Below are 23418 nucleotides of genomic sequence, written 5' to 3' on the forward strand. Positions count from 1 at the left end.
ATTTTGCAGGAGTAAGACAAAAAAGAACATCATCTTTATTTTTATAAAGGAAAATCTTCTTACCTTATGGAACATGTATGTGAAGGGGAAGGGATTTTCTTTATTAAATGATACTTTTAGTATTCTATCACTACAAAACTTTCTCTTTGTATTAGCCAGGTGCTTTTGAAGGTCAACACTCTGTCATGCACTTTTTTATATTATGCAAAATCCTTGGATCACATGAGCAGTCTTATTGAGGAAAGACAGTTTGCAAAAACTATAAAGCCATTTGTGAGATATATAGTAAGGAAGACTGCTGCTTGACATCTTATTATGAAGAAATGGAATAGCCGAATTTTTGCTGATGAATCACAGTTGTACGATGTCACCTTTCCTAAGAAAAAACTGGCCATGCATGTAATATTGATCTGAATTTACCATTTAAAAAAATAAAAAAATCAGAGCACTTTCTTAAAGGGAAATGACTATACTTTATATTTAAGAAGCACAATTTGTAAATAAAAGGATGGCTTTCTTTTCAGCCTGTGCTTTATTTCAGTATAGCCTTTTGTTAGACTCCAAACAAGAAAGACTAAATGGTATTTTAATTGCTCTTTGCAGCTGAATTTCTCAGAAAAGTTTTTTGTTGTTTTGGGGTTTTCTTCCCTCCTCTCTCCTTCAGTATTTTGCCTTCTGGCTATTTTTCAATCTGTACCTTTTGCTTTGATGCTGTCATATTCCAATTCTTCATTTCTCTGCTTTATTTTACCATTTCAGAAGAATGATCGAGTTAAGACTTCCTCTAATCTCAGACCTGCCAATAAGGCTAAAGTCAGTGCAAAGCCATAGCACCAGGAAAAACAAGTTTCTAGAGAAATGTTGGTATTTTTATTCATTTGACAAGTATGTTTTTGTGAGTACAAGTATCAAATTCACAATATTTAAAAAAAAAACCAAACAAACATTCCTTTCTCTGTTCAAAAGAGTTTAACTTTTTATCTAATTTATCTTGCAGTCTTGCTGGCCTCGACACAGGAGGGTGAATGGCACAATTTTTGGTGGAGTCTGTGCACCATGTACATGCTTTGGTCATGCAGAATCATGTGATGATATCACAGGAGAATGCCTGGTAAGTGTCATTACAGCAAACGATGGATGTGGCCAACATCAATTCAATACACCTGTGCAATTGAATTAATGATGCCTGAGACCTGAAATATTCAAGAAGAAAAAAGCCAGCAATTAACAGAAGAGATCTTTATGTTGAACTGTAGCTGAAGTTAAGGATCCCCTCACACCAAGATATGGTAGCTTCTACAGTTAAACAAAAGGAATTTTTTATTCACATAGGATTTATGTTTTGAAATAGAATCAATAGTATAAGGTATGGCATGCAGAAAGCAGCAAATATATCAATATTCTTCCATCCAAGATTTATCTCCCCCTCCCATCTGTCTCCTGCAGTGTATTCTTTGTAAATTCTGTTCTAGTATGACAAGAAGATAATGTTAATGTCTTCCTTCATCTAAATTCCTACTAAACCTTGAAGAAACACTTAATAAATTGTATTTTAGAAAATAGTAAAAGCATATGATTTTGGCTAAATCAACTTTTTTTTCTTATAGGCTATGGAGATTTTATGTAGTTACCTACTAATTTAGCAATTAAATCTGTGATATTATCCCCAGCAAGCCTACCAGCACACCACTATTTCCAGCCCGTTCCATAGCCTTTTGGAATGGGTGAATTATGCTGAATAGACTGTTCTGATTAACTCAAGGGCATTTTTAGTTTTATATTGTCTGACATGGCATGAAGCTTGAAACAACATTTCTCATTTCATTAGTCGTGCAGAAACACAATTTGAGCCAGCGCCAGTTTAGTGGGATATCATATTCTCATTTCCCTGTAGAATTTCAAGCAGACTCTGCATTGTGCATGTTTCTAAATGTTCCCTTTTATTTCCTTAAGAAAAAGCTGCTGGGAAAAATCCAAAATGAAAATTCAGGGTTTTTTCAATGTAATTTGGCACTTAGAATTATCACTGGTCGTCCTGTTTTGCCCATACAAGATGTTTAATTGCATTGCGGTGCAAAACAAGATATCCTTAATATGTGGATCAGTGAATTTTTTAAACTGCTTTTTCATGAATAGAAGCTTAAAATGATTCTCAATTTAATTATAGCGTAAGCCTTAAGATGAAAAATATGTATGGCATGACAGTCATGTTTTGAATCCTTCACTTATATGCAATGAAAATGTTTAGCACTAGGATTGGTATTTCTCAACAAAGATACAATCTGTTGCATTAATGACCGTAGCCTCCAGCTATGATGTCTACAACATCAGTGTGGGATAAAAATCAATTAACAGAAAAGAAAGTGGCGAATCCTGTTTAAGGTGTATCATAACTAGTGACTTTATGGTTTAGGGATGCATAGCCAGATGCAAGTTCTGAGGTTGCTTGCTTCTGTGTCTTCAAGTTTTAGCCCTTGCACAAGTCCCTCTTTATTTTTGTCTGTAGCACCATCCTGGATATGAGAGAAGGCTGTATAGTTGCAAACTAGTGCTTTTGCACTTTTCAGCTGACGTGGGCTATGGTCTGAAACAGTAGAGCTCCCCCTTCTGATGTTTCAAGGGTGCTGGTGTAAGGATAACAGCACTGACACGGAAGTGGAAAACAACCGGTTAAAAATGTACTTTAATCTATATGCGTTATCAAGCATTCTGTATTTTATGTGTTCTGCCTGAGCTTATACTAGATCATGCTGTAAAGAAGGGGTGCACAGGGAGCTTAAAATCAGTTCTGGATTTTCTTGCAGCTTACTCTGAAAACACTGTAAGTGAAGTTAGATTGGTTAGTATCCATGCAGGCTATTAAATGCTGCTATTCAATTTGGATCATAAGCCTTTTGAAGTGAAAGAGAGAGAAGTCTGAATGCTGAAAAAGAGAAATGTTTCACATCAAAGGCATTCTTTCTATTGAGGTTTACACAGCCTTTTGGCCTCCTTATTATTATTCATGGTGTTTTTTCAGTAATACAACAGACAATTTAGGCACCTAATTTACTGATATGATACTTCTTTTTGCTCTTCCTTAGCTTTGAAATGTAGTTGAAAAGCAGCTGAAATATGGTTTTGACTCATGATAAAAGCTCAAATCCTCTGCTTCAACATAGGCCTGTATAAAAAGCTCATTTTAACGCATATCTTGCAGTAACCTGCAAAGCCCTTTGATCCCCACAGCAACCATATGGAGAGCTGCATGACACATCATTCTCGTTACCATTGTGATATACATAACTGCTTTGGTACGTAGGGCAAGTTCTAACATTCAGAAATGGTCTTTTGTAGTGTTCTGCACACGCATTTATGGTAGCTTTAGGAGGTTGGTTAAACCTAAACCTTATGAAAAGCAAACACATTTCAAGGTGTTTCATTCATTGCAGGATACCACATTCCCATTAGTGAGCCCAGAGAATGCAGATTTTTCCTCCCTACGATATGCTCAAATTGCTAAGAGGGCAGTCCCCAGTGGCATCCATTTTGTGTTTTATTCCTTTGTGTGTAAACAGCACATACCATGCAGATCGAGGCCAGTGTCAGAGCTAGCGGACATGTGCTTTAGACAGCGTTCATCACAGGAGCGACAAAATGTCTTCACCCATCTTCGTACGTACACTATAAAAATGATAGTTCCCAAGCTAAATGCAGTATAGGTTATACCACAGGTGAAAATGATGTAAAGCTTCTGCAACATCCTGATTGCATTTGTACCACCAGGAAAGGGAATTGTCCATGTAATCTTGACATTACGGTAGTTTGAAAATGCCAGAAGAGCGTATTCATGCTTCCAAAGACGTAATGCCATTGTCTGGTCTAGCTGGCCAGGGAGTATACTAAAATAGGCACCCAGGCTTACCCTTTCGCTTTCTTTAACTAGCTTAAACTAGCAGCTTCCCTGGTTGTGTCCGTGACAGATACCCTGAGGAAGGGCCGTGGAGTGCCAAAGGCACTCTCCTGGACTCAGTCGTACTCCCTGATTAAAGTTTTATTTTCATCACTAGCCTTCTATTCAGACTGTTTCTTTCCATATTCATATACACTGAGCTGCATATGCAGCTAAGCAGGCATGGTTTTCAGTGTGAATTTAGGATTCCCTGATACTGGGCATGAAAATGTTCATTTGGTTTCTTTCAAGGGGGGAGAGCCGGCTCAGTAGGAAATGGTGGAAAACACACTCCAGGACATCAGCAATAAAGTCTTTGGGCAACAAGGTCTGAGTCATACATAAAATTTGGGACAAAAATAAATTCCATAGTCTTGCTTATTCAAAGGTTGTCTAAGTGAAGATTAATGGTGTTTGGAGATAAAAGAGGTCCAGAAAATTGATGCATTCGAAACAGTTTGAGATCCAGTACCTAGAATTTGAAAGCATAAAGATTTGGGCATAATATCATTCCTGGCCACAAAGTCTATGGATCTATGGAACAAGGCATTGATTTTACCAGAACCACCAGATCAATGTGTTGGAACAAACTATATTTTCAAGGGAATAAAAAGAAAGTGTGTATAATGTAGTGAGCAGGTCAGGGACAGTTGGTCATGATCTTCATACCCAGTCTCGTGACATAAAAACAAGTAATTAAATGTTCCTATGAACGTGACATTAAGACTTCACAGGCTTAAGCATGTTTTCAGGAAATAATTTGAACGTATATTTGAAAGTTGCTTATATTCAGTGGTGCTCAAAAGCATGGCTGTACATTTGGCAAGTTTCAAACTGAGATTCAACCAATTATTATCAAGAAAACACAATTTTTTCATGAGCATTGATAATATCTTTAGAAGTTCTGAGAACTAATCTACTTTGGTATGTAAAGTGATCTATAAATTTGGCAAATTAGTATAAAATTTAATGCATCACTGAAGAGAACAGGCAAACTATGTCACATCTACATACTACATAATCCTTGTTGTTTGTCCTGCAAAATCCAAACTGGTTCAGGGAGAAAAGTACAGGACCACACAAGATCGTTATTTCTCAGCTAAACTCTAACATATACACTGTGCAACGTATGCTCAGATTTTGGCACTGTATGTGTGGGGTTGTTTTTTGTTTTTAAATGGATTGATTCATGGTGAGGAAGTAAGCAGATACAGAGATCTGAATTGTGGAGAATTAGACACAGTACGTGGAAATGACTGGCATTAGAGTTTCAGAAAGTAATTCATCAAAGAGAAGAAGGTCAGGTCTTTGTTTTCCTACAGAATGGAAGGTTTCAGGTTTTTTACTTAAAAAAGCAGAAGCTGCAAATACCATTGTGTAAGAGATGCATAGCTTTAAAATAGTGTGTTAGCTCCTCTCACTTTAATAACACCCTTGACATATAAGCCGTTCATATTCTTCAAAAACAGTAAGATATGTCTGAGGATATTTAAAGCTAAACTTAACACAAAAGAAGAATCCATTATTTTTCAGAAAAAGTACAAATAATTTGACATGACGCCTTAAAAAAGTTGAATTGCAAAGGTTTTTTCTTTTGAAACACTTAAATTATTTTTGTCACATCTCCTTTTAAAAGCATATCTTAATGTTCCCAGCTACTTATTCAGTATGGCCGGTAGATTCTTTTTGAATGACAGCACTTGAACTAACAATCAAATGGACTTAAATGACCTAATGAAGTAGAATTTAATCCAGCTGATGGTTCTAAAGCCATAATTTTATTTGTACTAAGAGTCTCAGTTGTTGGTATTAGCTCACAATCTACCAAATATGTGAAAATATAATATTGTGACTAATGCTTTCATTTCAAAGATAATGCTGATGGTATACACAAGCAATAAGAATGCACCCTTTAAAACAGCAAAGAGCATTCCTGGAGACAGAAGCTTTTGACTCCAGTGTGCTCATGACTGAAAAGGGTATCATGCTTTTTCAGCATGTGTGATACTGGCTATGCAGAGCACAATGCAAAAAAAGCTTCCTACAAATCACTGCAATCCTGGAAAGTCGTGAAGAAGAAATCAGTGTTCCTTAGAATAGTGCCATTTTCTTCATCCCTTTTTGAGGATACATTATGTCTTTCAGAAAGTAAGGCTATTAAATATCAGTCAGTACCATACGTGTGACTTATTACAATGAGAAAACAATTTTAAAGTGTTTCTAAAAATATTTTAAATTAAATCATAAATTTGGAAATACCTACACCTTTTAAAAAAAACCCGCAAGAGTTCTTAAGCAGCAGCTTGGGTGAGACAGATTCTAGACTGGATCTGGCCCATTGTCTAAATCAGATCAGAACACACCCCATTAAATAAAATCTCTCTCATGGCTTTCATTTTGGCCTTTTCAAGTTGCCATATGCTTTTTCAGTCTCTACCCAAGCACATCAAGATGGCATTTAAGAGCCAAAAATATTTCTCTTGCTTTCTCTGTTTTTACACTGTGAAAGGGCTACACTTCGGTATCTTGTGGAAAATAGCAGTGAAAGGAAGAGTGTGGTGTGCTAAAAATGTGGCAAAAAAAAAGGAAAGAGTTTAAGCCAGAAAACTAATTTGCTGAGCCTATCGTGGATCCTGCCAAATTATTTATAATTTCTAAATCCTATATGGTGAAGGGGGAGGAAGAGTAGAAGGGGTAATTACTCTTTAAAACTTGGTTCCTACAAGTCATCATAGGAAGCCCATTCTCAGAGCACCAATTCTTATTCTGCCAAAAGATCATTTAATTTGAGATCGGGCCAAAGGTTATATACAAAAAAAGCAGATCTAGTGCTGCCATTTTTATGTGGGATGTTTCATATGCTCAGATAAACTATCTCTTGTTTTATGAAAGCCAGTCACCTAAAGGAAGACAAACTGTTGAATAGGGCCCTCTATACAGTATATTCATCCTTTTTTCGACTCATAAAATAGAGTCTGAATGCCCTTCTAGCAAACAAGTATTAATTAAGTAATTCAGGCTTTGCTACTATTCAGAAATATATTTGGTATACTGCTGGCCGTGTACCTTGTGAAATGAGCTAATGTACTTATATGTGAACTGTAGTAATTCATTTTTATAAATTATATAGTCTGGGCTGTATTTCTGGGGTCAACAGCTGAAAACTGTTTGTCACAAGATCTGGCCTGTTGCAAGACTGCAATACTAAACCTGTTTTGTGCTGCTCTGAAGGCTGGTTTTCTTTAAGGAAGCTAAAACAATAATGTGGCTGTTGTATGGTGGAAAGGTAAAGGTCTACAGTTAAATATTCTTTTTGTTTTACATAGAGAAAAATTATCCAAAAGAACACAGATACCTGACACATACTGATTGTGACAGCTAACCTCTAGAACTGTTTCTCAACCAGCAGCAGCAAATTAGAATACATGTTGCAGACCTCTGACAATCCTGTTGAGAAGATGGGCTAGGTGAACGAGTTTCAAGGACTTTCCATATGTCAGTTTTCTAATTGTGAATGTTTACTTTTCATCTTCTGTTTAGGACTGCAAGCACAACACAGGTGGTTCTTATTGTGATAGATGTCTTCCTGGCTTCTATGGTGATCCGACCAAAGGGACAGCTGAAGACTGTCAGTTGTGTGCTTGCCCCCTAAATATACTTTCTAACAAGTAAGATGTATATTTATTACATATTGCACTTTTTCACTTAGTAAATTGCATAACTTTTTAGTTTATACATTTGCATGTGCATTTGAGATTTTCTTTGTGGATTAATCAAATAATATATTCTGCAATATAAACTTTAGTTCTCTTTTTACAATTGTATGGAGTGCTTAGCTTCACAGGCAGGCAAAGATCAAGACAAAAGCTGGATGAGACCAGGCTAGACAGAACAACACAGAATTTGGATGACTGCTCTTTGAATCAATAACTAGCATTTGCTTTTCTGTCCTCCTTAAGAGTAATTGTTTTTAGTTTTAAAGCTGAATTTACAGATTTGACGTGGGGGGGGATTTTAATCATTGAATTTAAAATCAATTTATGTTGATCAGATAAAATAGTGATTTCTTCTGCTTTCAATTTTCCTTTCCTTCCAGTCAACACTCAGTGATAATCTTGATTCCTTTGGAGTCTGAATTCAGCCTTAGATCTTGCAAGTGAAAATATTTTGTCAGCATATCTCAGAATAATCACTATAAATTTGTTTTATTGAATAAAAATAATAGTGAAAAGTTAATCAAAACTCTGATATAAGAACAAATGTTTCCTTCATTTCCAAAGCTTGTCTGCACTACTTGCTACCTACAATTTAAGAGGCAAGTGGCTCAAACATTTTTTCACTGATTTTGTCCCAATCAGCACCTAGAAAAGAACAATACCAAAATCCTTTGATGTGATGTAGTTGAAGAAAACTGTTCGGTTTGAATTAGCACATTTGGTTTATGCCATCCAGTATGGCTTCAGTGAAAACCAGCCGTGGTGCAAGTAGCACATGTCCAGATTACACAGAAGAGCTGCTGTGGTGCAACACGTTCAATAATTGTTCAGGAAGATCAGGAACTGTTGAGTATGGCTGACATGTTTGCAGTGGTAACTAATGCTTGCCCAAATTCCAGCCACCAATTGGATATGTTTCCCTTCTGAAAAGAATCACTGTGAGTCCATCGAAGCATTTCAGAAGGATTGTAGAATTGTACTGGAAGATTGTAGACTGTGCACAAAGGCTGCCCCATCCCAAGCTCTTCACACAGCTTGAAAGTTTTAAGTGGCTATAGGAGCTGATAAACCCACTGGAGTGGGTTTTTTTTTGTTTTTCCCTTCAGCTCTACTCTTCTGTTTCACCCTTTTTGCCCAAAACAGAAGTCAGATTCTGTCAATGAAATGCACTTTACTGTTTGAGCATAAAGAGTACTTAAGGTTTACAGGGCAAAATGTGTGGCTACCACCAGCACAGAGAGGGAGCTCTGCAAGATGCAAGTAAAGAAGAGAACATCATCTGAATGGCAGTGTGCCAACATCAGGCACAGATGAACCAAATTTTGCTCTTTAAGTAGTTCAGGCTAACGCTATTGCCTACAGGGGCATTGTGTCCTATTAAAATTGCACTGATCAGGGCAGGCATAATCTTAGCACTTATCAGCAGAAACTTCAGGGGATTGTAGAATGGGAGCCTGCCTTCCTGTTATCACAGGTCTTCAGTTGGTTTTATTAGATATACATGGGTTTATTATGTCTGCTGCTCAGGCATGGTTCCTCTGACATCCTCATTGCTTTCACATACTTAGTATTTTCTTGCATAGTTAATTACTTCTCTTTCTCTTGTTTGAGAACACTACTGACAAAGCAGGAAAACACTATCACATTTATATCTTGTGCAGATGTGCAACAAACCAAATCAAATAGATTGAATTTAGGTTTTTATTGGCAAACTGCCTAGAGACCTCTGTTATGTATTCATCAGAGTTCTGGCTGCGTTGCTTTCCCTTTTCTGAAATTGAACAAGAGGGTCCCCTTTTTAATATTTAGTTTTCTTGAAATATAGGTACAAAACAAAGACAGAATATAAATGTTCTTGAACTGTGAAACTGTGGGAGTCCTGCAATTAGAATTGTACAATGGCTTTCTATTTCTAAAATGGACCAAAGCGAAACTGTGAACATCATCCTGAAGCTCTGTAGAATTCAGTGTAAGGTTCAAGCTCTCATGACTTTACACTTCTAGACCAATCATTAAATTTGTTTATGAGGGAAAAAAAGAGATTGTTAAGGATTTAATGTGTTACCTGAAAGCTGTTAAAAACTCATTTTCCTCTCTTTGTTGGCAGTGAGTTTGGCATGCTAGTGATAATATATGTAAACAATTCAGATTCTTTCCCACATCCTTCACATGAAAAATAAATTTCTTCCAAGCTTATGTCACTGTACAGATGTAGTATACGTCATGTGATTTCTGACTAACCTAACAAGTGACTAATTTATGTACAAATGATTATAAATAGCTGTCTATAGATTTTAATTCCTGTCGCATTTAATTCCTAACATGGCATGACAGGGCATCTGTAGGTCTCTAAGCTTAGGACTAAGTTCCTGGTGCACAGAGAATATTGTCCATATAACAGACCTCTGACATATATTTATATTAAGAAATTAGCTTTGTCTTTTATAGCAGTGTCTTATTTCTTTATGATGTTTATAATGGTTCCCATCACTGTTTTCACAGCACCTGAGACTTTCTTTGCAATGCCACATAAGGTGGAGGAGAACTGTTGTCTCCATTTTAGAAATGTGGTGATGATGGTGCTGTTCTATAGTTAACTTAAGCCGATTTAACTGCTGCTCATTCCCTCTCCTGTTTCCTAGTGGCAGCAGTTTCCATATGCAATCAGTGAAGCCAATCATAAAACTGCCTTCTGAAGCACAACAGTGATAAGTGACTTGCCATATGTCAGAAAAGAATGCTTGGCCAAATCAGGAAACTAAACTTAGGTTGTCTAAGCTTGTTTTCTAGATCCTGGGCTATATTTTCCTCTTTTTGCATATATCTCCACATTTGTGCTTATATGATGCAAATGAGATCAATACCCATATTAAAAATGGCATCTGTAATGCACACTTGTCGTCTTTGTCTTATCTCTTCTCATTAATGCATCACTCTTGCAAACTGTTCTAACATTCTTAGTCTTTAAGGGGTTTCAAATAAACTGATTGTTTGGGGTTTTTTTCCTGTAGCAATTATCAGACATACGACTATATAATTCTTTCTACCAAATGTAGATGTCTGGGATAATTACTGCTTTTCTCTTGAAATGGTGATAAATTTAATAGGGGTGATGAAGACCCTGACAGGAATGTTTTATCATTGGAAATGGGAGATAGAAGGTATCTCACTCAGCTTGGGAAGGTCACAAGTAAACTTGTAGCATGTGAACTGGAAATTCAGGTCTCAGAATGTTAATTTTTTTCTTGGGCAATTAAATCAAATCACGAACTTATTCCCAAGAGGTGTTTTCTGTAACATAGTTGTAAGTATTTAAGAAGCCTTGTTTCCCAACATAGACCTATCACATATATACCCATACTGTGTATTCATACTTGTCACATGACCTCACTGATATTAATGTTGTTACCTTATGTAAAAACTGAAGAGTGATGATGAATCAAGAGGAAGTAAGATTTTTTGAAGCTTGTTTTGACAGATCAATACACACTGTTCATTAGTATTTATCACTAGTGAGTAATGAGATTCTAAATAATCAGGAAGATAAACTCTTTCTTTCTCACCCTGCTATCACGTATTTCCTTTATAGCATGCAGATGGGAATTTCTCAATATATTAATGTTTAGTCTTGAGATGTGGACTGACTATTAAGTCAGAGAAAGAGTCAAAGGATGCTAGGTCTGAGCATAACCCTTGAAAACATTGAAATTCTGCTATTCATTATTATAGCTTGGTAATAATAACTATGTTATTATTATTATTACTAATACTATTATTACTATTAATACTATTTTTACTATTATGATTATTATCTTTAAAATTTATGCAATTGAATTCAAAGCTTTTGATGGAACTGTGGTATAGTCAATCTTGCGCAATGCTATAATGAGCTGTGATAGCATCTCCACAAAGTTTCCCATGTAGCTCTTGGAAAGAGTGAGGTTGGGACTGGCAAGCAGGATCTTACTTGAAATGTCAGGTGCTGCTGATTAGATTCAATGATAACGTGTGCCTCAGTTGAAAATTGCTTTCATTGCTATTTAAAAATAGAATGAACAATTATTGTTTCTTCAACTGGCCCCTCATGCATTTATGAATCTATTCTTAAATGAATGGCATTGCAAAATAACACCACGTAATCCTGATGGAAAAGAAGGAAATCTCAATATGTGCCTATGTTTACTGGACCTGGCCTTCCCACATTTTTCTTACTGATCTCTTATGTCTGTGGGATAACTTGCCCTGTGACAGACGGGGTATTTGTAAATGGAAATAATCAGAAACAGAATAAAGAATAACTGAGGTCAGATCATAGGATGGATGACTCCTGAGAAGTGGGGTCCAGTCACCAGCAGGTAATCACATTACATGATCCTAATTAAGCTTTTCTGTCTTCCCTGTGCCTATTATTTTCCAGAAACTTTCATCATATATCCTGCTTTAATTTATCCAAGGTCAGATTATGTCTGTTTGTCATTATTGCAGCATGAACTTTTACCTTGAAGATGTTTTGTTAGGCCAATTCTATTCCTTCTCAACTTCTATTTTCCTAGGTTACAAAAGATAAGTTTATTATCTTCTTCTCAGATAGGCGTTTTGTTTTCCTGTTGTGAATAGTCACCCCACTATGCACCTGCTCCCATTTTTTTTCCTTTTTCCCCCTTTTTCTATTTTGCCATTTGGTTGACCAAAATTGATTACGATTATATAGATGAGGCCCTATAAAGGTGCTCGTATGTCTCTGTCTCTAATAATCATTCCAGAATGATAGAAGAACAGGTTGCTGCTTCTTCTGTGCGGTGTCTGTTAGAGTGTCAAGACGTTTCCTCACAAAAGTGTGTTAAGGGAGAAAGGTTACGGAAAGTGAAATGCTAACCAGTGAAGGAGCACAGTTCAGAGTTAAACACAGACATTGAGAGGTGGAGCTTGCAAATGCCTATGATCTCCTTATTTATTAAAAAAAAAAAAAACCAAAAAACCAAAAACAAAAAAACCCAGCTAAAAATAAGTATAGCATAGCAAAGAGGTAAAGCTTTCTACTCTACAAGCTATTCTTAAACTTCAGCATGCCTGTCTGGCCTGTTGCTTGAGGTCATTGGCACTCAATTTACTCAAACGCACTCTGGGAAGCTGCACCAGATATTTCCCCTTTTGCCCCTCCCCTTGTTCACTGGGTTCCTTTCAGAGCCGATTAGACACAAAGTTAACTGAGCTTTCAAACCAATTGTCCTTCAGAAAGATTTATATAAGGGCCACATTATGGCATAGATTGTTTTGCCAGGCCCTCGGGGGCACAAACAAACAGCTGTACATTCCTGCCTTTTTAATAGTATCCAGACCGCTCGGTGGCAGGCTCAAGTCCCGTAATAACAGGCTATTGGGATGCTGCCATCCGTTACTCTACATTCAGTGTCACAGAAATAGCAGAGTCATTCCAAATTCAATTTGCTGGAGTCAAACTTAAGCCCCATGTCCACTTTTCCTGGACGCTGTTTTGCAAATTAATGATCTCTGGAGTGGGAAGAGAGCTATGCTGCTAACCATCTTTTCTTTATGTTTCTTCCTTGTCCCTCTTCTTACCCAATATCAACAACACAGCTTTAGCCCGACATGTCATTTTGATCGAAGTCGTGGATTAATATGCGATGAATGCCCAGCTGGGTACGTGGGACCACGCTGTGAAAGGTAAGCAAGCACCGGGCTTTTAACCATATGAGATCTGAAACAAAAGTATTGATCACATGGAACTGTTCTACCTTTGTTTTACTTCCCCTTCTCATCCCCATTCCCATGTTCTGAAACTCACTGAAGAAATTCCTGTGCATCTTCCTCCGATATTGTGTCCATGGATTTGTATATTTCTAGTGGCTGTTTTACTGCTTTATGGTAAAGTACAAAGCTTCCAAGAAGCATTTGCAGAGAAGTGAGAGACTTTTTAAAAAATTATTCTTCTAGCTTTTCTGTCACTCTTCTAAGATTTTTATAATTGTTTTGTCTCTTTTGTCATTTGAATGTCTAGAGCATGGTGAATCAAATATGCAATAAATTACTGATGCCTCTTTTAGAGAAGTTAATATGCAGTGAAAATACAGCTCATCTAAGTTATTTGTTGACTTTAATTATTTTTAAAAAGAATATTTTACATTTTTGTTGCTTCTAGTTTCCCATTGCATTCTTTATTTAGCAAGTAGAGCCAGGTAGGTTTTAATGACAAAGAAGGTAATTATTCTTTGTCAAATACATAGAAAAGCTCAATATATATTTCCTACACTTATTACTACCTCTACAAAAGACAAGTAAAAAAGATATGTCGTCTGTCTTTGGCTATGACAGGTCTGAGTGACATGTCAGTGCTGAGAGAGAAAGTTCTCTCCCCTTCTTACATCCTGTTATTCTGAAAGGATCACAAGGAGACTTTAAATGAAACAGAAGGCTAGTGTGAGTGTTGGTGCTAAGCTCCCGGGAACCCCCTTCCACAGGAGGTGAGACCGCATAGACAAGGGATATCGTCACTATGTCTGCACGCCTTTGGTCCCTGGGGATTTCACATCGATGGAACAGCTTTCAAGAGCAGTTAGTGTGCCAGGGGACCTCTGCTAGTTGTTTGGAGGTCGTGATGAATCAGCATTGGCTTCGGCTCCATGGTCCCAGTCCCCTGTGACTCTACAAATGACACCTTTGTAAGAGGGCTTGAGGGAGACAGAGAACTGTCTAACACCTGGCTAGACAGTTATGAGGCATGAAAACATGGCACTTGTGTTCCTTTTTAGGCTTTTGCCTTTTGGCACTTCCATGAGCTACTTGCAGCGTTTTCCAACGTAAACCTTAAAAAAACAGGTGTGGCTTCTGAATGAAGACTTAAAATATTCAGGCTGGGATGAGGAAAAGTAGGAATGAACCAAGAGAAAGAGCCAACCAGAAAAGCAGGAACCTCACCATACGCTGTGAATCGCCCTCCAGTCCTGTCTTTCCTATTTACATTTACAACTACTTCCTTTTAAATCCCCTTTTGTGCTATATCTGTCCTAAAGTGAGAGTGCAGGCTGTCACCTGTTTCCACCCATCATCACTGAGTCTGTTCCTGCTGCGTGCTCTTTCTGCCTGTCTTTTCCTGTCTGTCTGGGAAGTCGTCACCTTCTTTCAGCTAGTGGGCTGTGAAGTTAATGATGGCAGGAATAAATCACATCAAGAGCACTTTGGTGGCAGTTTGTCAATGCAGGGTCATTGACAGCTTCCATTAGCAACAAGTGCTATTTCTGAGTGGAGCACAGGCTGTAGATGTAGTAGGACAGAATCTGAATAAGTGGCAGGCTTGGATTTTAGCCTGAATTCCCAAGGAAATGAGGCTGGTGTGATCTTTTTGTGCGTGTCTGTCTGGCTGCCCGCAAAGACATTTGAACTTGTAGGTCAATTTCAACCTAATTCGACAGAAGGGTAGGAGGTCTCAAAGATAATCATCGTTCCTGAAGGTTTCGCGAAAAGAAGTGGCTGAATAGAGGTTAATAGATCAGGACATGTCATAGCTAAGGGGGAGAACACTGTGTGAACTCACACCTGATTAAACAGCAGAGAATACATGAGAGCGAGAATGAGAGAGACAGAGATTATTAAATGTTCTGCCCATAAGAAAACTTTCACAGGGCAAGGAAAAAGCGCTGCTGTAGCCTGAGGGATTACTCCCTGCTGAATAGCAACATCCTGCAGCAAATACTCAGCCCTTAGCCTTGTAACTGTGAGATATAAATCTACTGGAAATTAGGCCATTAATTCCAATGTTCATAGAAGTATTTGCTTTTAATTGTAACAAGTTGCTTGGAAATGCCCACAGCTGTCAATAGTAATCAACAGGAGAAAGTGTGTTGCCTTTTGCTATTAATAGTGATTGTATAATTGCTAAAAAAGTTTACATGAAATTCTCTTTCATTTTAGCAACTGCAAAGTGACAAGTGATCTGAGCCACATGACTCATTAACTAAACAGTCCTAAATTATCATGAAGTACCAAGTATCATGAAGTGAACATACACAGTAATGTACTTATTTGGCCTCCAAAATCATCCTCTACCCCCTAGGGAGATAAGATCTTTTATTTATTTATTTTTTAATTTATTTTTTATTTATTTGTTTTTACACCTGAGTTGTAAAAAGTCAAAAAAAAAAATATTGCAACTTCTCTCACTTGAACTCTTCCAGAAAATGTTGCAACAGTTGTTCAATGTTCTGAGGGGTCCAGCTCATAACACCATCAAAAAAATTGCACATATAAACTGTGTTGGGAGTTACCACATATGTACAATTGTAGAGAAAGCCCAGCTTCCTCATTTAAGCCTTTTCCCCAGCAAATTAGACTTATGTTCTTCCTTTGCTCACTGCTCACTTTCCCAAGGTGTATGGGGTAGCACAGACACTCTCCCAGCTCCATGGAAAGGGTGTATGAGAATGTCTAAAAGCTGTCCTTTGAGCCCAGCACATTTATAGGATGATGATACGCATTTTCCAGCTACATAGTCTTCATATAGACAAGAGCATACCGTGGCTGAGAGTCCAGCTTCTCTTGTAGCACTCTTTCATTTACAAATATGGTTCCAGTGACCTTTTCATGCTAGAAGGAGAGATAAGAGGTCAGTGTAACTTAAGTGGGAGGAGAAGGGTGAGCTGGGTCGTGTCCTTCCTTGCCCCCCACCCTTTTCTTCAGGTCTAGCACAGAGTGTCACCAGCCACAGTCCCTTGCGAGTCCTGTGACTTCAACCTGCTGCTCCTTCTCGCTAATACAATTCTGCCACTTGCGCCAGAAGTACAAGTCCGTATTGCAGTGCTAATGGAAAAAGGGTCAAATGTTCAGGAGATTGGGTGCAACAAATGTGTTCTGCAGGATTGTTTACAGCTTGCAAAAGTAGGCGCTCTGATGTTAGAAAATGCAAGATTTATAGTTGGTCATACAACAATAACATCTGCGTTGTGCACCTGAGTTAAGATTTTTAACTACGTGTTCACAAGCCGTTTCTTCACAGGGTTTTTTGCCCGGTTTTGTACACAGGTTGAATGCACAGAAGTTTCAAAGCAACAGTAAAAATAGTATTTCCAGAATTTAAAGTGTTTGGATTTACAGCCTAAATTTACTCTGTCTCAAGGGGTTTTTTTTCCCCAGTAAATATAAAGAAATGTATAAAATAGCCCTGTGTTTGCGTGTATATATATGTATATACACAACACCATACAGGCTGCTATGAAGAAAATTAACTCCATCCCAGGCAGACCCAGTACACATACACACACATATGTTTACATAGTACCGCTGTAGTTGGCATCAGTTATGCCAGATAAAAACCAATGGTGTCAGTCACAGACACACCTGCATTTGAGGGTAAAGGTGAGCATAGAGGAAGAAAGAAAAATATGGAAACAATCTTTCTTCACTGCTTTTACTCCTATCGTTATTTATTTTTTCATCTCAGAGGTGTTCTGTTGTACTTAGCAGTTGTTTACTTAGGTATTTTGCGTAATACATAAATGTAATTTTCCATGCCATGTGCATTATTGGGTTTTTTTCAATATAAACCTTGCCAAACATGCAATGCTTTGAATCTGAGAAGAGTAGCTGAAGTAAAAATGTACTTAAGGGAATAAAGATGGAATTAGTGAAAGTGGATTTTTTTAATCTTCCCGTGCAACTTCAGGAGAAGTGGGAGAAAAAGTGGAAGGATTTACACGTAGATATATGCACACAGTTTTCTTTTAAGCTTAACTGATTTACCCCTACTTTCAGGATCATCTTGAATCTGGATTCGAGATTTTGTATGTATATAAGGAGAACATAGCTACGTGATGGTAGTGGGTTTTGCAAATTTTAATTAGAAAGTCTAAACTGATGAGAATACAAAGAGTTATCAAGGTCTCCTGCTATTAACAGAAGGAAATGAGTAGCAGTGCATGTCTCACAAGTCCCTGGAGCATTTTTTCTGTGAACTGCTTGGTACGTTTCTGTGAATGCTATCAGATACAGGACTAACCCTTAAATGAAAGTGAAAGAGGAAAATGAATACACATGAAGTGAAGTCAAATAGATTAGTAATACCAAAAGGTACAGATTTATGACAAATACACCAGTAATAAGTGAGAAATATCTCAGCAAAGTGTAGGTGAACTTCACGCATCATCTGTTTTAGGTAAAATAAGATAACTACATAAATTATCCAGTTATTCTGTGGCTTTGATAAAACATGGCTATTAATTGTTACATGTATTAAGAGATACTCCTGGCCTTTGTAACTGAGATATCAGTGAAAAAAAGCCAACTTGTTTTGGCCAAAATAAGCTAAAAATCAGTCTTTTGTAGTTGCTGAGATATCTTCCATCCAAGGAAAAAATATCAATTTCTTTGCAGGGAATACAAGGAGGTACAATATGTGGCTACATTCATGACAGGTTCTGAAAATAAAATGCCTGAATTATTGTAATGACAAGATTTTGATGTATTGTTGCTATGAGGAGGTAATTGTGAGATGGCTATGCTAAAGGAGTAAAGCATAGTGGGCTAGATTGTGAAAATTTTACTCATGTTCTTGAGTGGTTACATGCACCCAAACCACTGGAATATTTACACATATTATTCATCTGTGGTCTGCATTGTGGGTATTTTTAGAGAATGGAAAAAAATCCTACTTTTTGTGTAATATCTTACTATAAAAAACCTGTTCAATTAGATCCAGCTATAATTTCCTCCCTAGTCTCAGTTACCCATTTTTGTATTCTTTGCTAATGATAGCGAATACTATTTAATAAATATTTAGACAGCTTTGTTTAGGATGCAGTTGGTAGCTTCATGAGATATCCTGGATGCAAGGAAAAGGATGAACTTGATGAGCATAAAGGGACAAAAGTGAAAGAGCATGGTGGAGCTCTGCATTCCTGTATTAGGATGGTACAGAAGTGGATGGTAAGCTTGACCATACCATCCGCTACTATTACAAAGCAGAAAGGATATCTATGTACTTTAGAACTGTGTTCAAACTGACTTTAAAATAGTAGGAAACATTAATTTATGGAATGTGGTTTATGTACTTTCTGTTTTCTTTACACTAATTGGAGTTCATCTGAGATGCACATGAATAACTTCATTAGCTGGAACTCGGCAATTTTTCTTCTTTTTCTTCACTATCTACAAGTTGCTCTTACTGTGAAGTGTGAGCAAATGTAATGGAAAAGGAAAGCAGACCAGAATATAAATAGGAAATAGGCTGTGAAATGAGTAGAAATTCGCTTTAAATACACGCTCATGTTAGGTCAGATTCACTAACCTGTTTTACATGGTACTCACAGGAAATTGCTAGTGGGCAAGGTGGAAAATAAGGTGATATTTTTAGACATCTCTGTTAAAATATGAAAGGCGTAGTACACACCAACATAGTTCCTGTGATATTGAGCAAACTTTTTGTTACCTGCCTATACACAGAGATTAGCGATCCATTAATTAAACAAATCGGACCATGCAGTAGATCAGGGGAAGGCTAAGTCAGGGGAGGATCTTGTTAGGTAAACAAATTTATGTTTGTATTATTTTCTAAACCTGTCTTTCTAAACTAAACATGTTTTTAAGGTAGAGGGAAAAAATCATCAAGCTTGCTGGTAAATGAGTACAGAACATCTAGACATGATGTGCTGAAATACAAAGCCTATCTAAGATGGACCTGAATTCCTTCAGTGTGCCAATAGACAGATTTCTTATTATGCTTTGTCTCGTCTTCAGTGCCAGTGACAAGATTGTTCTCCCACTGAAATCTAATTACTAGCAGAACTGGCAGGATTTCAGCTGGTACTGTATCTACAGTGTTGTTAAAAAGGACAAGGAGGGGGAGAGAGAAAAGACGCTTAAGAAATACTTGAAAGAAGATCAAATCATTTTTGGTGATTAGTGAGGCAACAAAATTAAATATTTCTAATAAGAGGATTATTTAAGAGTCCTAACTGGTGATGTCTTTTACCTTAGGTGTGCAGAAGGCTATTTTGGACAACCTCTAATACCAGGGGGATCGTGCCAGCCATGCCAGTGTAATGACAACCTTGACTTCTCCATTCCTGGCAGCTGTGACAGCTTGTCTGGTGCTTGCCTGATATGTAAGCCAGGTACAACAGGCCAATATTGTGAGAGGTGTGCTGATGGATATTTTGGCGATGCTCTTGATGCAAAGAACTGTCAACGTAAGTCATGAACTATTACTGCTCCTGACAGTATTGATCTATCCTATATCCATGTTCCTGAGAGGAATACTGTGCCTCTGTATGTGCGAGCAAGAGAACGATACGGTGTACTTACATGTCTAATAACAGTAGTGTTTTACTTGCATCTGCCTCTGGAAAGGGAGACTTCAAAGTAAATAGAAAGAAGAACGTATTAAAAAACTTCCTGCTGTAGTTGAAGCAGTAATGAAGCAGACATGGAAAAAACCTGGGAGAGCAGAGCATTACATGGATGCAAAAGGTTATACTAAATGTCAGATCTACAAAAATAAATACAAATAAATGAAAACGATTCACTAAAAATGCTATAAGCCATCCAGGGAAATCCCATTAACTAGTAAGATTGGTGCTGAAAGGAGGGAATGATATTTCAGTTACTGCAGGGTCCAACTTTGGCAGCACTTGTGGCCTCCTTCCCACCTATAGGATCCTCTGTAAGAGTTGGGAGCTGCTGCCTCTTACAGGGCAAGATTCTCCCACCTCCTCCAAAGCAGAGTCTAAAATCTGATGCATTTTCTAAGGTGCACTGGAGGAAGATACCTGGCACTGCAGCAAGCTACCATTTCTCAGATGAATGGTGGCATGTTTAAGTATGAGCCCCAGCTCATACTTCCCCATAGTGACTGCAGGAAATTATTGAGAGCAGATGGAGAATTTGGTAGGAGCAGGAGCTTTTGCTTCTGTAGGAGGCAGTGACTCTCTCTGAGCCATTGCTGGCACAACTCAGAATGCAGCTATTGCAGCTATTAGGCAGAGCAAGTGCTTTTAACTTAAAAACATTCTTCACATACGCTTGCACTCCATTCTGAGAAATGGAATACAACAGGTTGTAAACTGTCCTGAAAGAGCAGAGAATTTTATTTCACTGTCACAAGGATTTAAGCCTTTTCTTTCCTTTGAATAAACTCAGAGCCACTCCACTGAGTGCAAAGGTCTTTTATCAGTATAAAATTATGCAAGTAAAAGAGCGGGGTCATTGTCTTATTGCTGTGTGTGCATGCAGGAACACAGGGACCACTTCTGCAATATGTGCTGCAAGCACAGCGGTCTGAGACGCTAACATCCATCTCCAGGGTTTGGTCTATTAGCGACTTGCAGTTTGACAGTGCAAATACTGAGTTCGGTTGGACCACCTAAGACTGCATGGGAGCCAGCGAGATGCAGAGCATCACCAGGTTTCTCAGCAAAGGCCAATAACGCTGATATACGTAAAATCATACATAGCCATGAAGACATATACCTGTGTAAATGCTTTCTGTATCTACTTTATACAATGCTGGATAAAAGTTGGACAATCACATATATTCTCTGCACGAGTTAACAGTTCATGATGAATAATGTCATATAAGTTAGGGTGTTAAGTGTATAACATTATTTAAAAAGAAGTGTATTTCAAAAATCATATCTTGCAGTAGCTTGTTTCTACAGTAGTGGCACCTGCATGGGGAAGAGACATAATATGAGGAGAGTTCAGAAAACATACAATTAAAAAAAAGTATTAAAAATAAATACATATTTAATGTAGAATTACAAGCTCTGCTTTTGTTGTTAGTATCACTGACAAGGAGAGCCCCCTAATGTATTCATAGCTTTGTGCTCAGTTACCTTGTATTCATCTACTCTCCATCTTTCATGTGGGTTTTCTTTTTTGCATATGATTTTTTATTTCCTTTGCAGACTTCCATGAAGTTTGCCCTGCAGCTACAATATCAGAGGGACTGTGCCTTTACTTTGTTGTTTTCAATTTCATTCCTTATTAAAAAGCCAAATCCAAGAGTATTGCAAAGCACGAATTTTGCTTTCAAATTATTGTTTGAAATGTTTCTTGCTCTTTCTCAGTACAGTGCTGTTGTCATGTGCATTAACCGTTTCAAATGACAGTACAACTTTATATCACTCTAGTGTCTCTGAATTTCTTGGTGTATCTGTACAAAATAATAAATCTAAGAACACTGAGCAAATGTCCTAGGCTTATATGATTTGATTCTAGTAGGCTGGTTTTTGGTGTGAAATAGCACAGTGTACTGAAGCAAATACCTGGAGGTTGTGCTGATGGTTGTAGAGCTAAGTGCCGTGAGATGAATTAAAGCTGATATTCAGGTGTGCCTATGTGCAGGTACTGCCATTGGAGATGAATAAGTGTGTAGGTTGATTATAAATGCACACGCATAAACATACAAATTGAGAGAGAGTGAGAAGGATCTTGACCAGTGTCATTTTGGGAGAAAGTAAGACAAATTTCTCTGACAGGTTGTATTGTATTATAGCAGCCATTTGGAGGCTTGGACAATAGCTAATTTTCCCAGTAGAGGTGAATGAATGAGAAGACTTTAGGTGAGTTAAATGCAATTTATCAGATTGAGTAGCAGTTTAGTAGATTAATAGCCCTGACTATGTTTCTTCTGTATGTACATACTGCCACAGCCAGGAAAAACAATCAAAGTCTTGACTTCCAAATTCTGCCTTACCACTGCACTGCACTCAGTCATCTGTGGCAGAGTTAAGAATACATGCTATGCCATTTGTGATAATATATAATATAAATAGTACAATCTCATCTCTTTGCAAAATCAGTGTAAATTTTCTTTTTGATTCTTGTGGTGGTGTATGCCTGATTAGCAAAACATTGCAAATAAGACAGGCTTTGTTTTTTGAGGTCTGGGTAAAAAGGGTGGTGAAATACTGTTAATTTGCATTGAGAATTGTGGTTTTGTGAGTTTGGGCTTACGCATCATCTTTCACTGTTGACCGTTTTAATTAGAAAGATACTCAAAAGATATATATGTGCTACTCATCACTGTGTACAGTTTGGAGTGTCAGCAGTTTTAAAACATAAATATTATGGTAGGAGAGCCATATACAGGATGAAAGAAATAAATTATGTATTCAGTTAGTGTTGAAAAATGAGAGTAAAAGGAAAAGAGAAGTAATGTTAATTACAGCAGAAGTGTTTTTAAATGTTTACATTTTAAAAATATATCACAAAACAGAGAGAGATCAAAACCTCTGAAGGTGTTACCAGGCTGATAAGAGAGTCCAATGTGGTGTTGTTACTTATTCCAGAATATGAGACATCTTTGCAAACATTTGAGAAATAAGGCCATGAACAAACTGGGAAGCCATAGTTCACTTACATTTAAAAGAAGCAACTTTCGCAGAATACGTCGGAAGTGGGGAGAAGAACAGAAAATAATGCTTTCCATTTACAATGTAGCAAGTCCAATAAAGTAATGAGAGAGCTCCTGTTGTAATAGTCTATACACAGGAAAAATAGAACTGCTTTGTTTCAAATGACACCTTGTGACATGCAAGTATGTGACCACCATGTGTTCACTGTTGGGACTTTTAAGTGTTTCTTAAAATGAAGCTGTCACATTGAGAAGAAGACCAACACATGCAGTCAGGGCACTACAGGAAGGCAAAACGTGGATTGGAGCCCTGGTTTACAGAGTACGTTGATAATCAATATAGAGATGTGAATTCATTCCCCTCTAGGGAAAAAAAGGACATGCAGGAACGAGCCCACACTGATGGA

General features: G+C 37.5%; 1 protein-coding gene and 1 long non-coding RNA gene across 8 annotated transcripts in view; one reads left to right on the top strand and one right to left on the bottom strand.

Moving 5' to 3' along the window:
• The window catches only part of LAMA2 (laminin subunit alpha 2), a 379531-nt gene that overhangs the window by 215423 nt on the left and 140690 nt on the right, over window positions 1–23418 (top strand). For all 7 annotated transcript variants that reach the window (XM_054819583.1, XM_054819586.1, XM_054819585.1 and 4 more), the window contains 4 exons: window positions 998–1111; window positions 7472–7599; window positions 13246–13332; window positions 19633–19844. In XM_054819583.1, coding sequence (XP_054675558.1) covers window positions 998–1111; window positions 7472–7599; window positions 13246–13332; window positions 19633–19844 — 541 coding nt within the window. The remainder of the gene's footprint in view (window positions 1–997; window positions 1112–7471; window positions 7600–13245; window positions 13333–19632; window positions 19845–23418) is intronic.
• On the bottom strand, window positions 1060–23082 carry LOC129204163 (uncharacterized). Its single transcript, XR_008576294.1, has 4 exons — window positions 23018–23082; window positions 19960–20009; window positions 16178–16248; window positions 1060–1193 (listed from the first exon to the last, which is right to left on the bottom strand). It is a non-coding gene; the product is annotated as an uncharacterized LOC129204163 (long non-coding RNA).

The sequence above is a fragment of the Grus americana genome, chromosome 3, assembly GCF_028858705.1.
Source record: "Grus americana isolate bGruAme1 chromosome 3, bGruAme1.mat, whole genome shotgun sequence".
Classification (NCBI taxonomy): Eukaryota; Metazoa; Chordata; class Aves; order Gruiformes; family Gruidae; genus Grus; species Grus americana.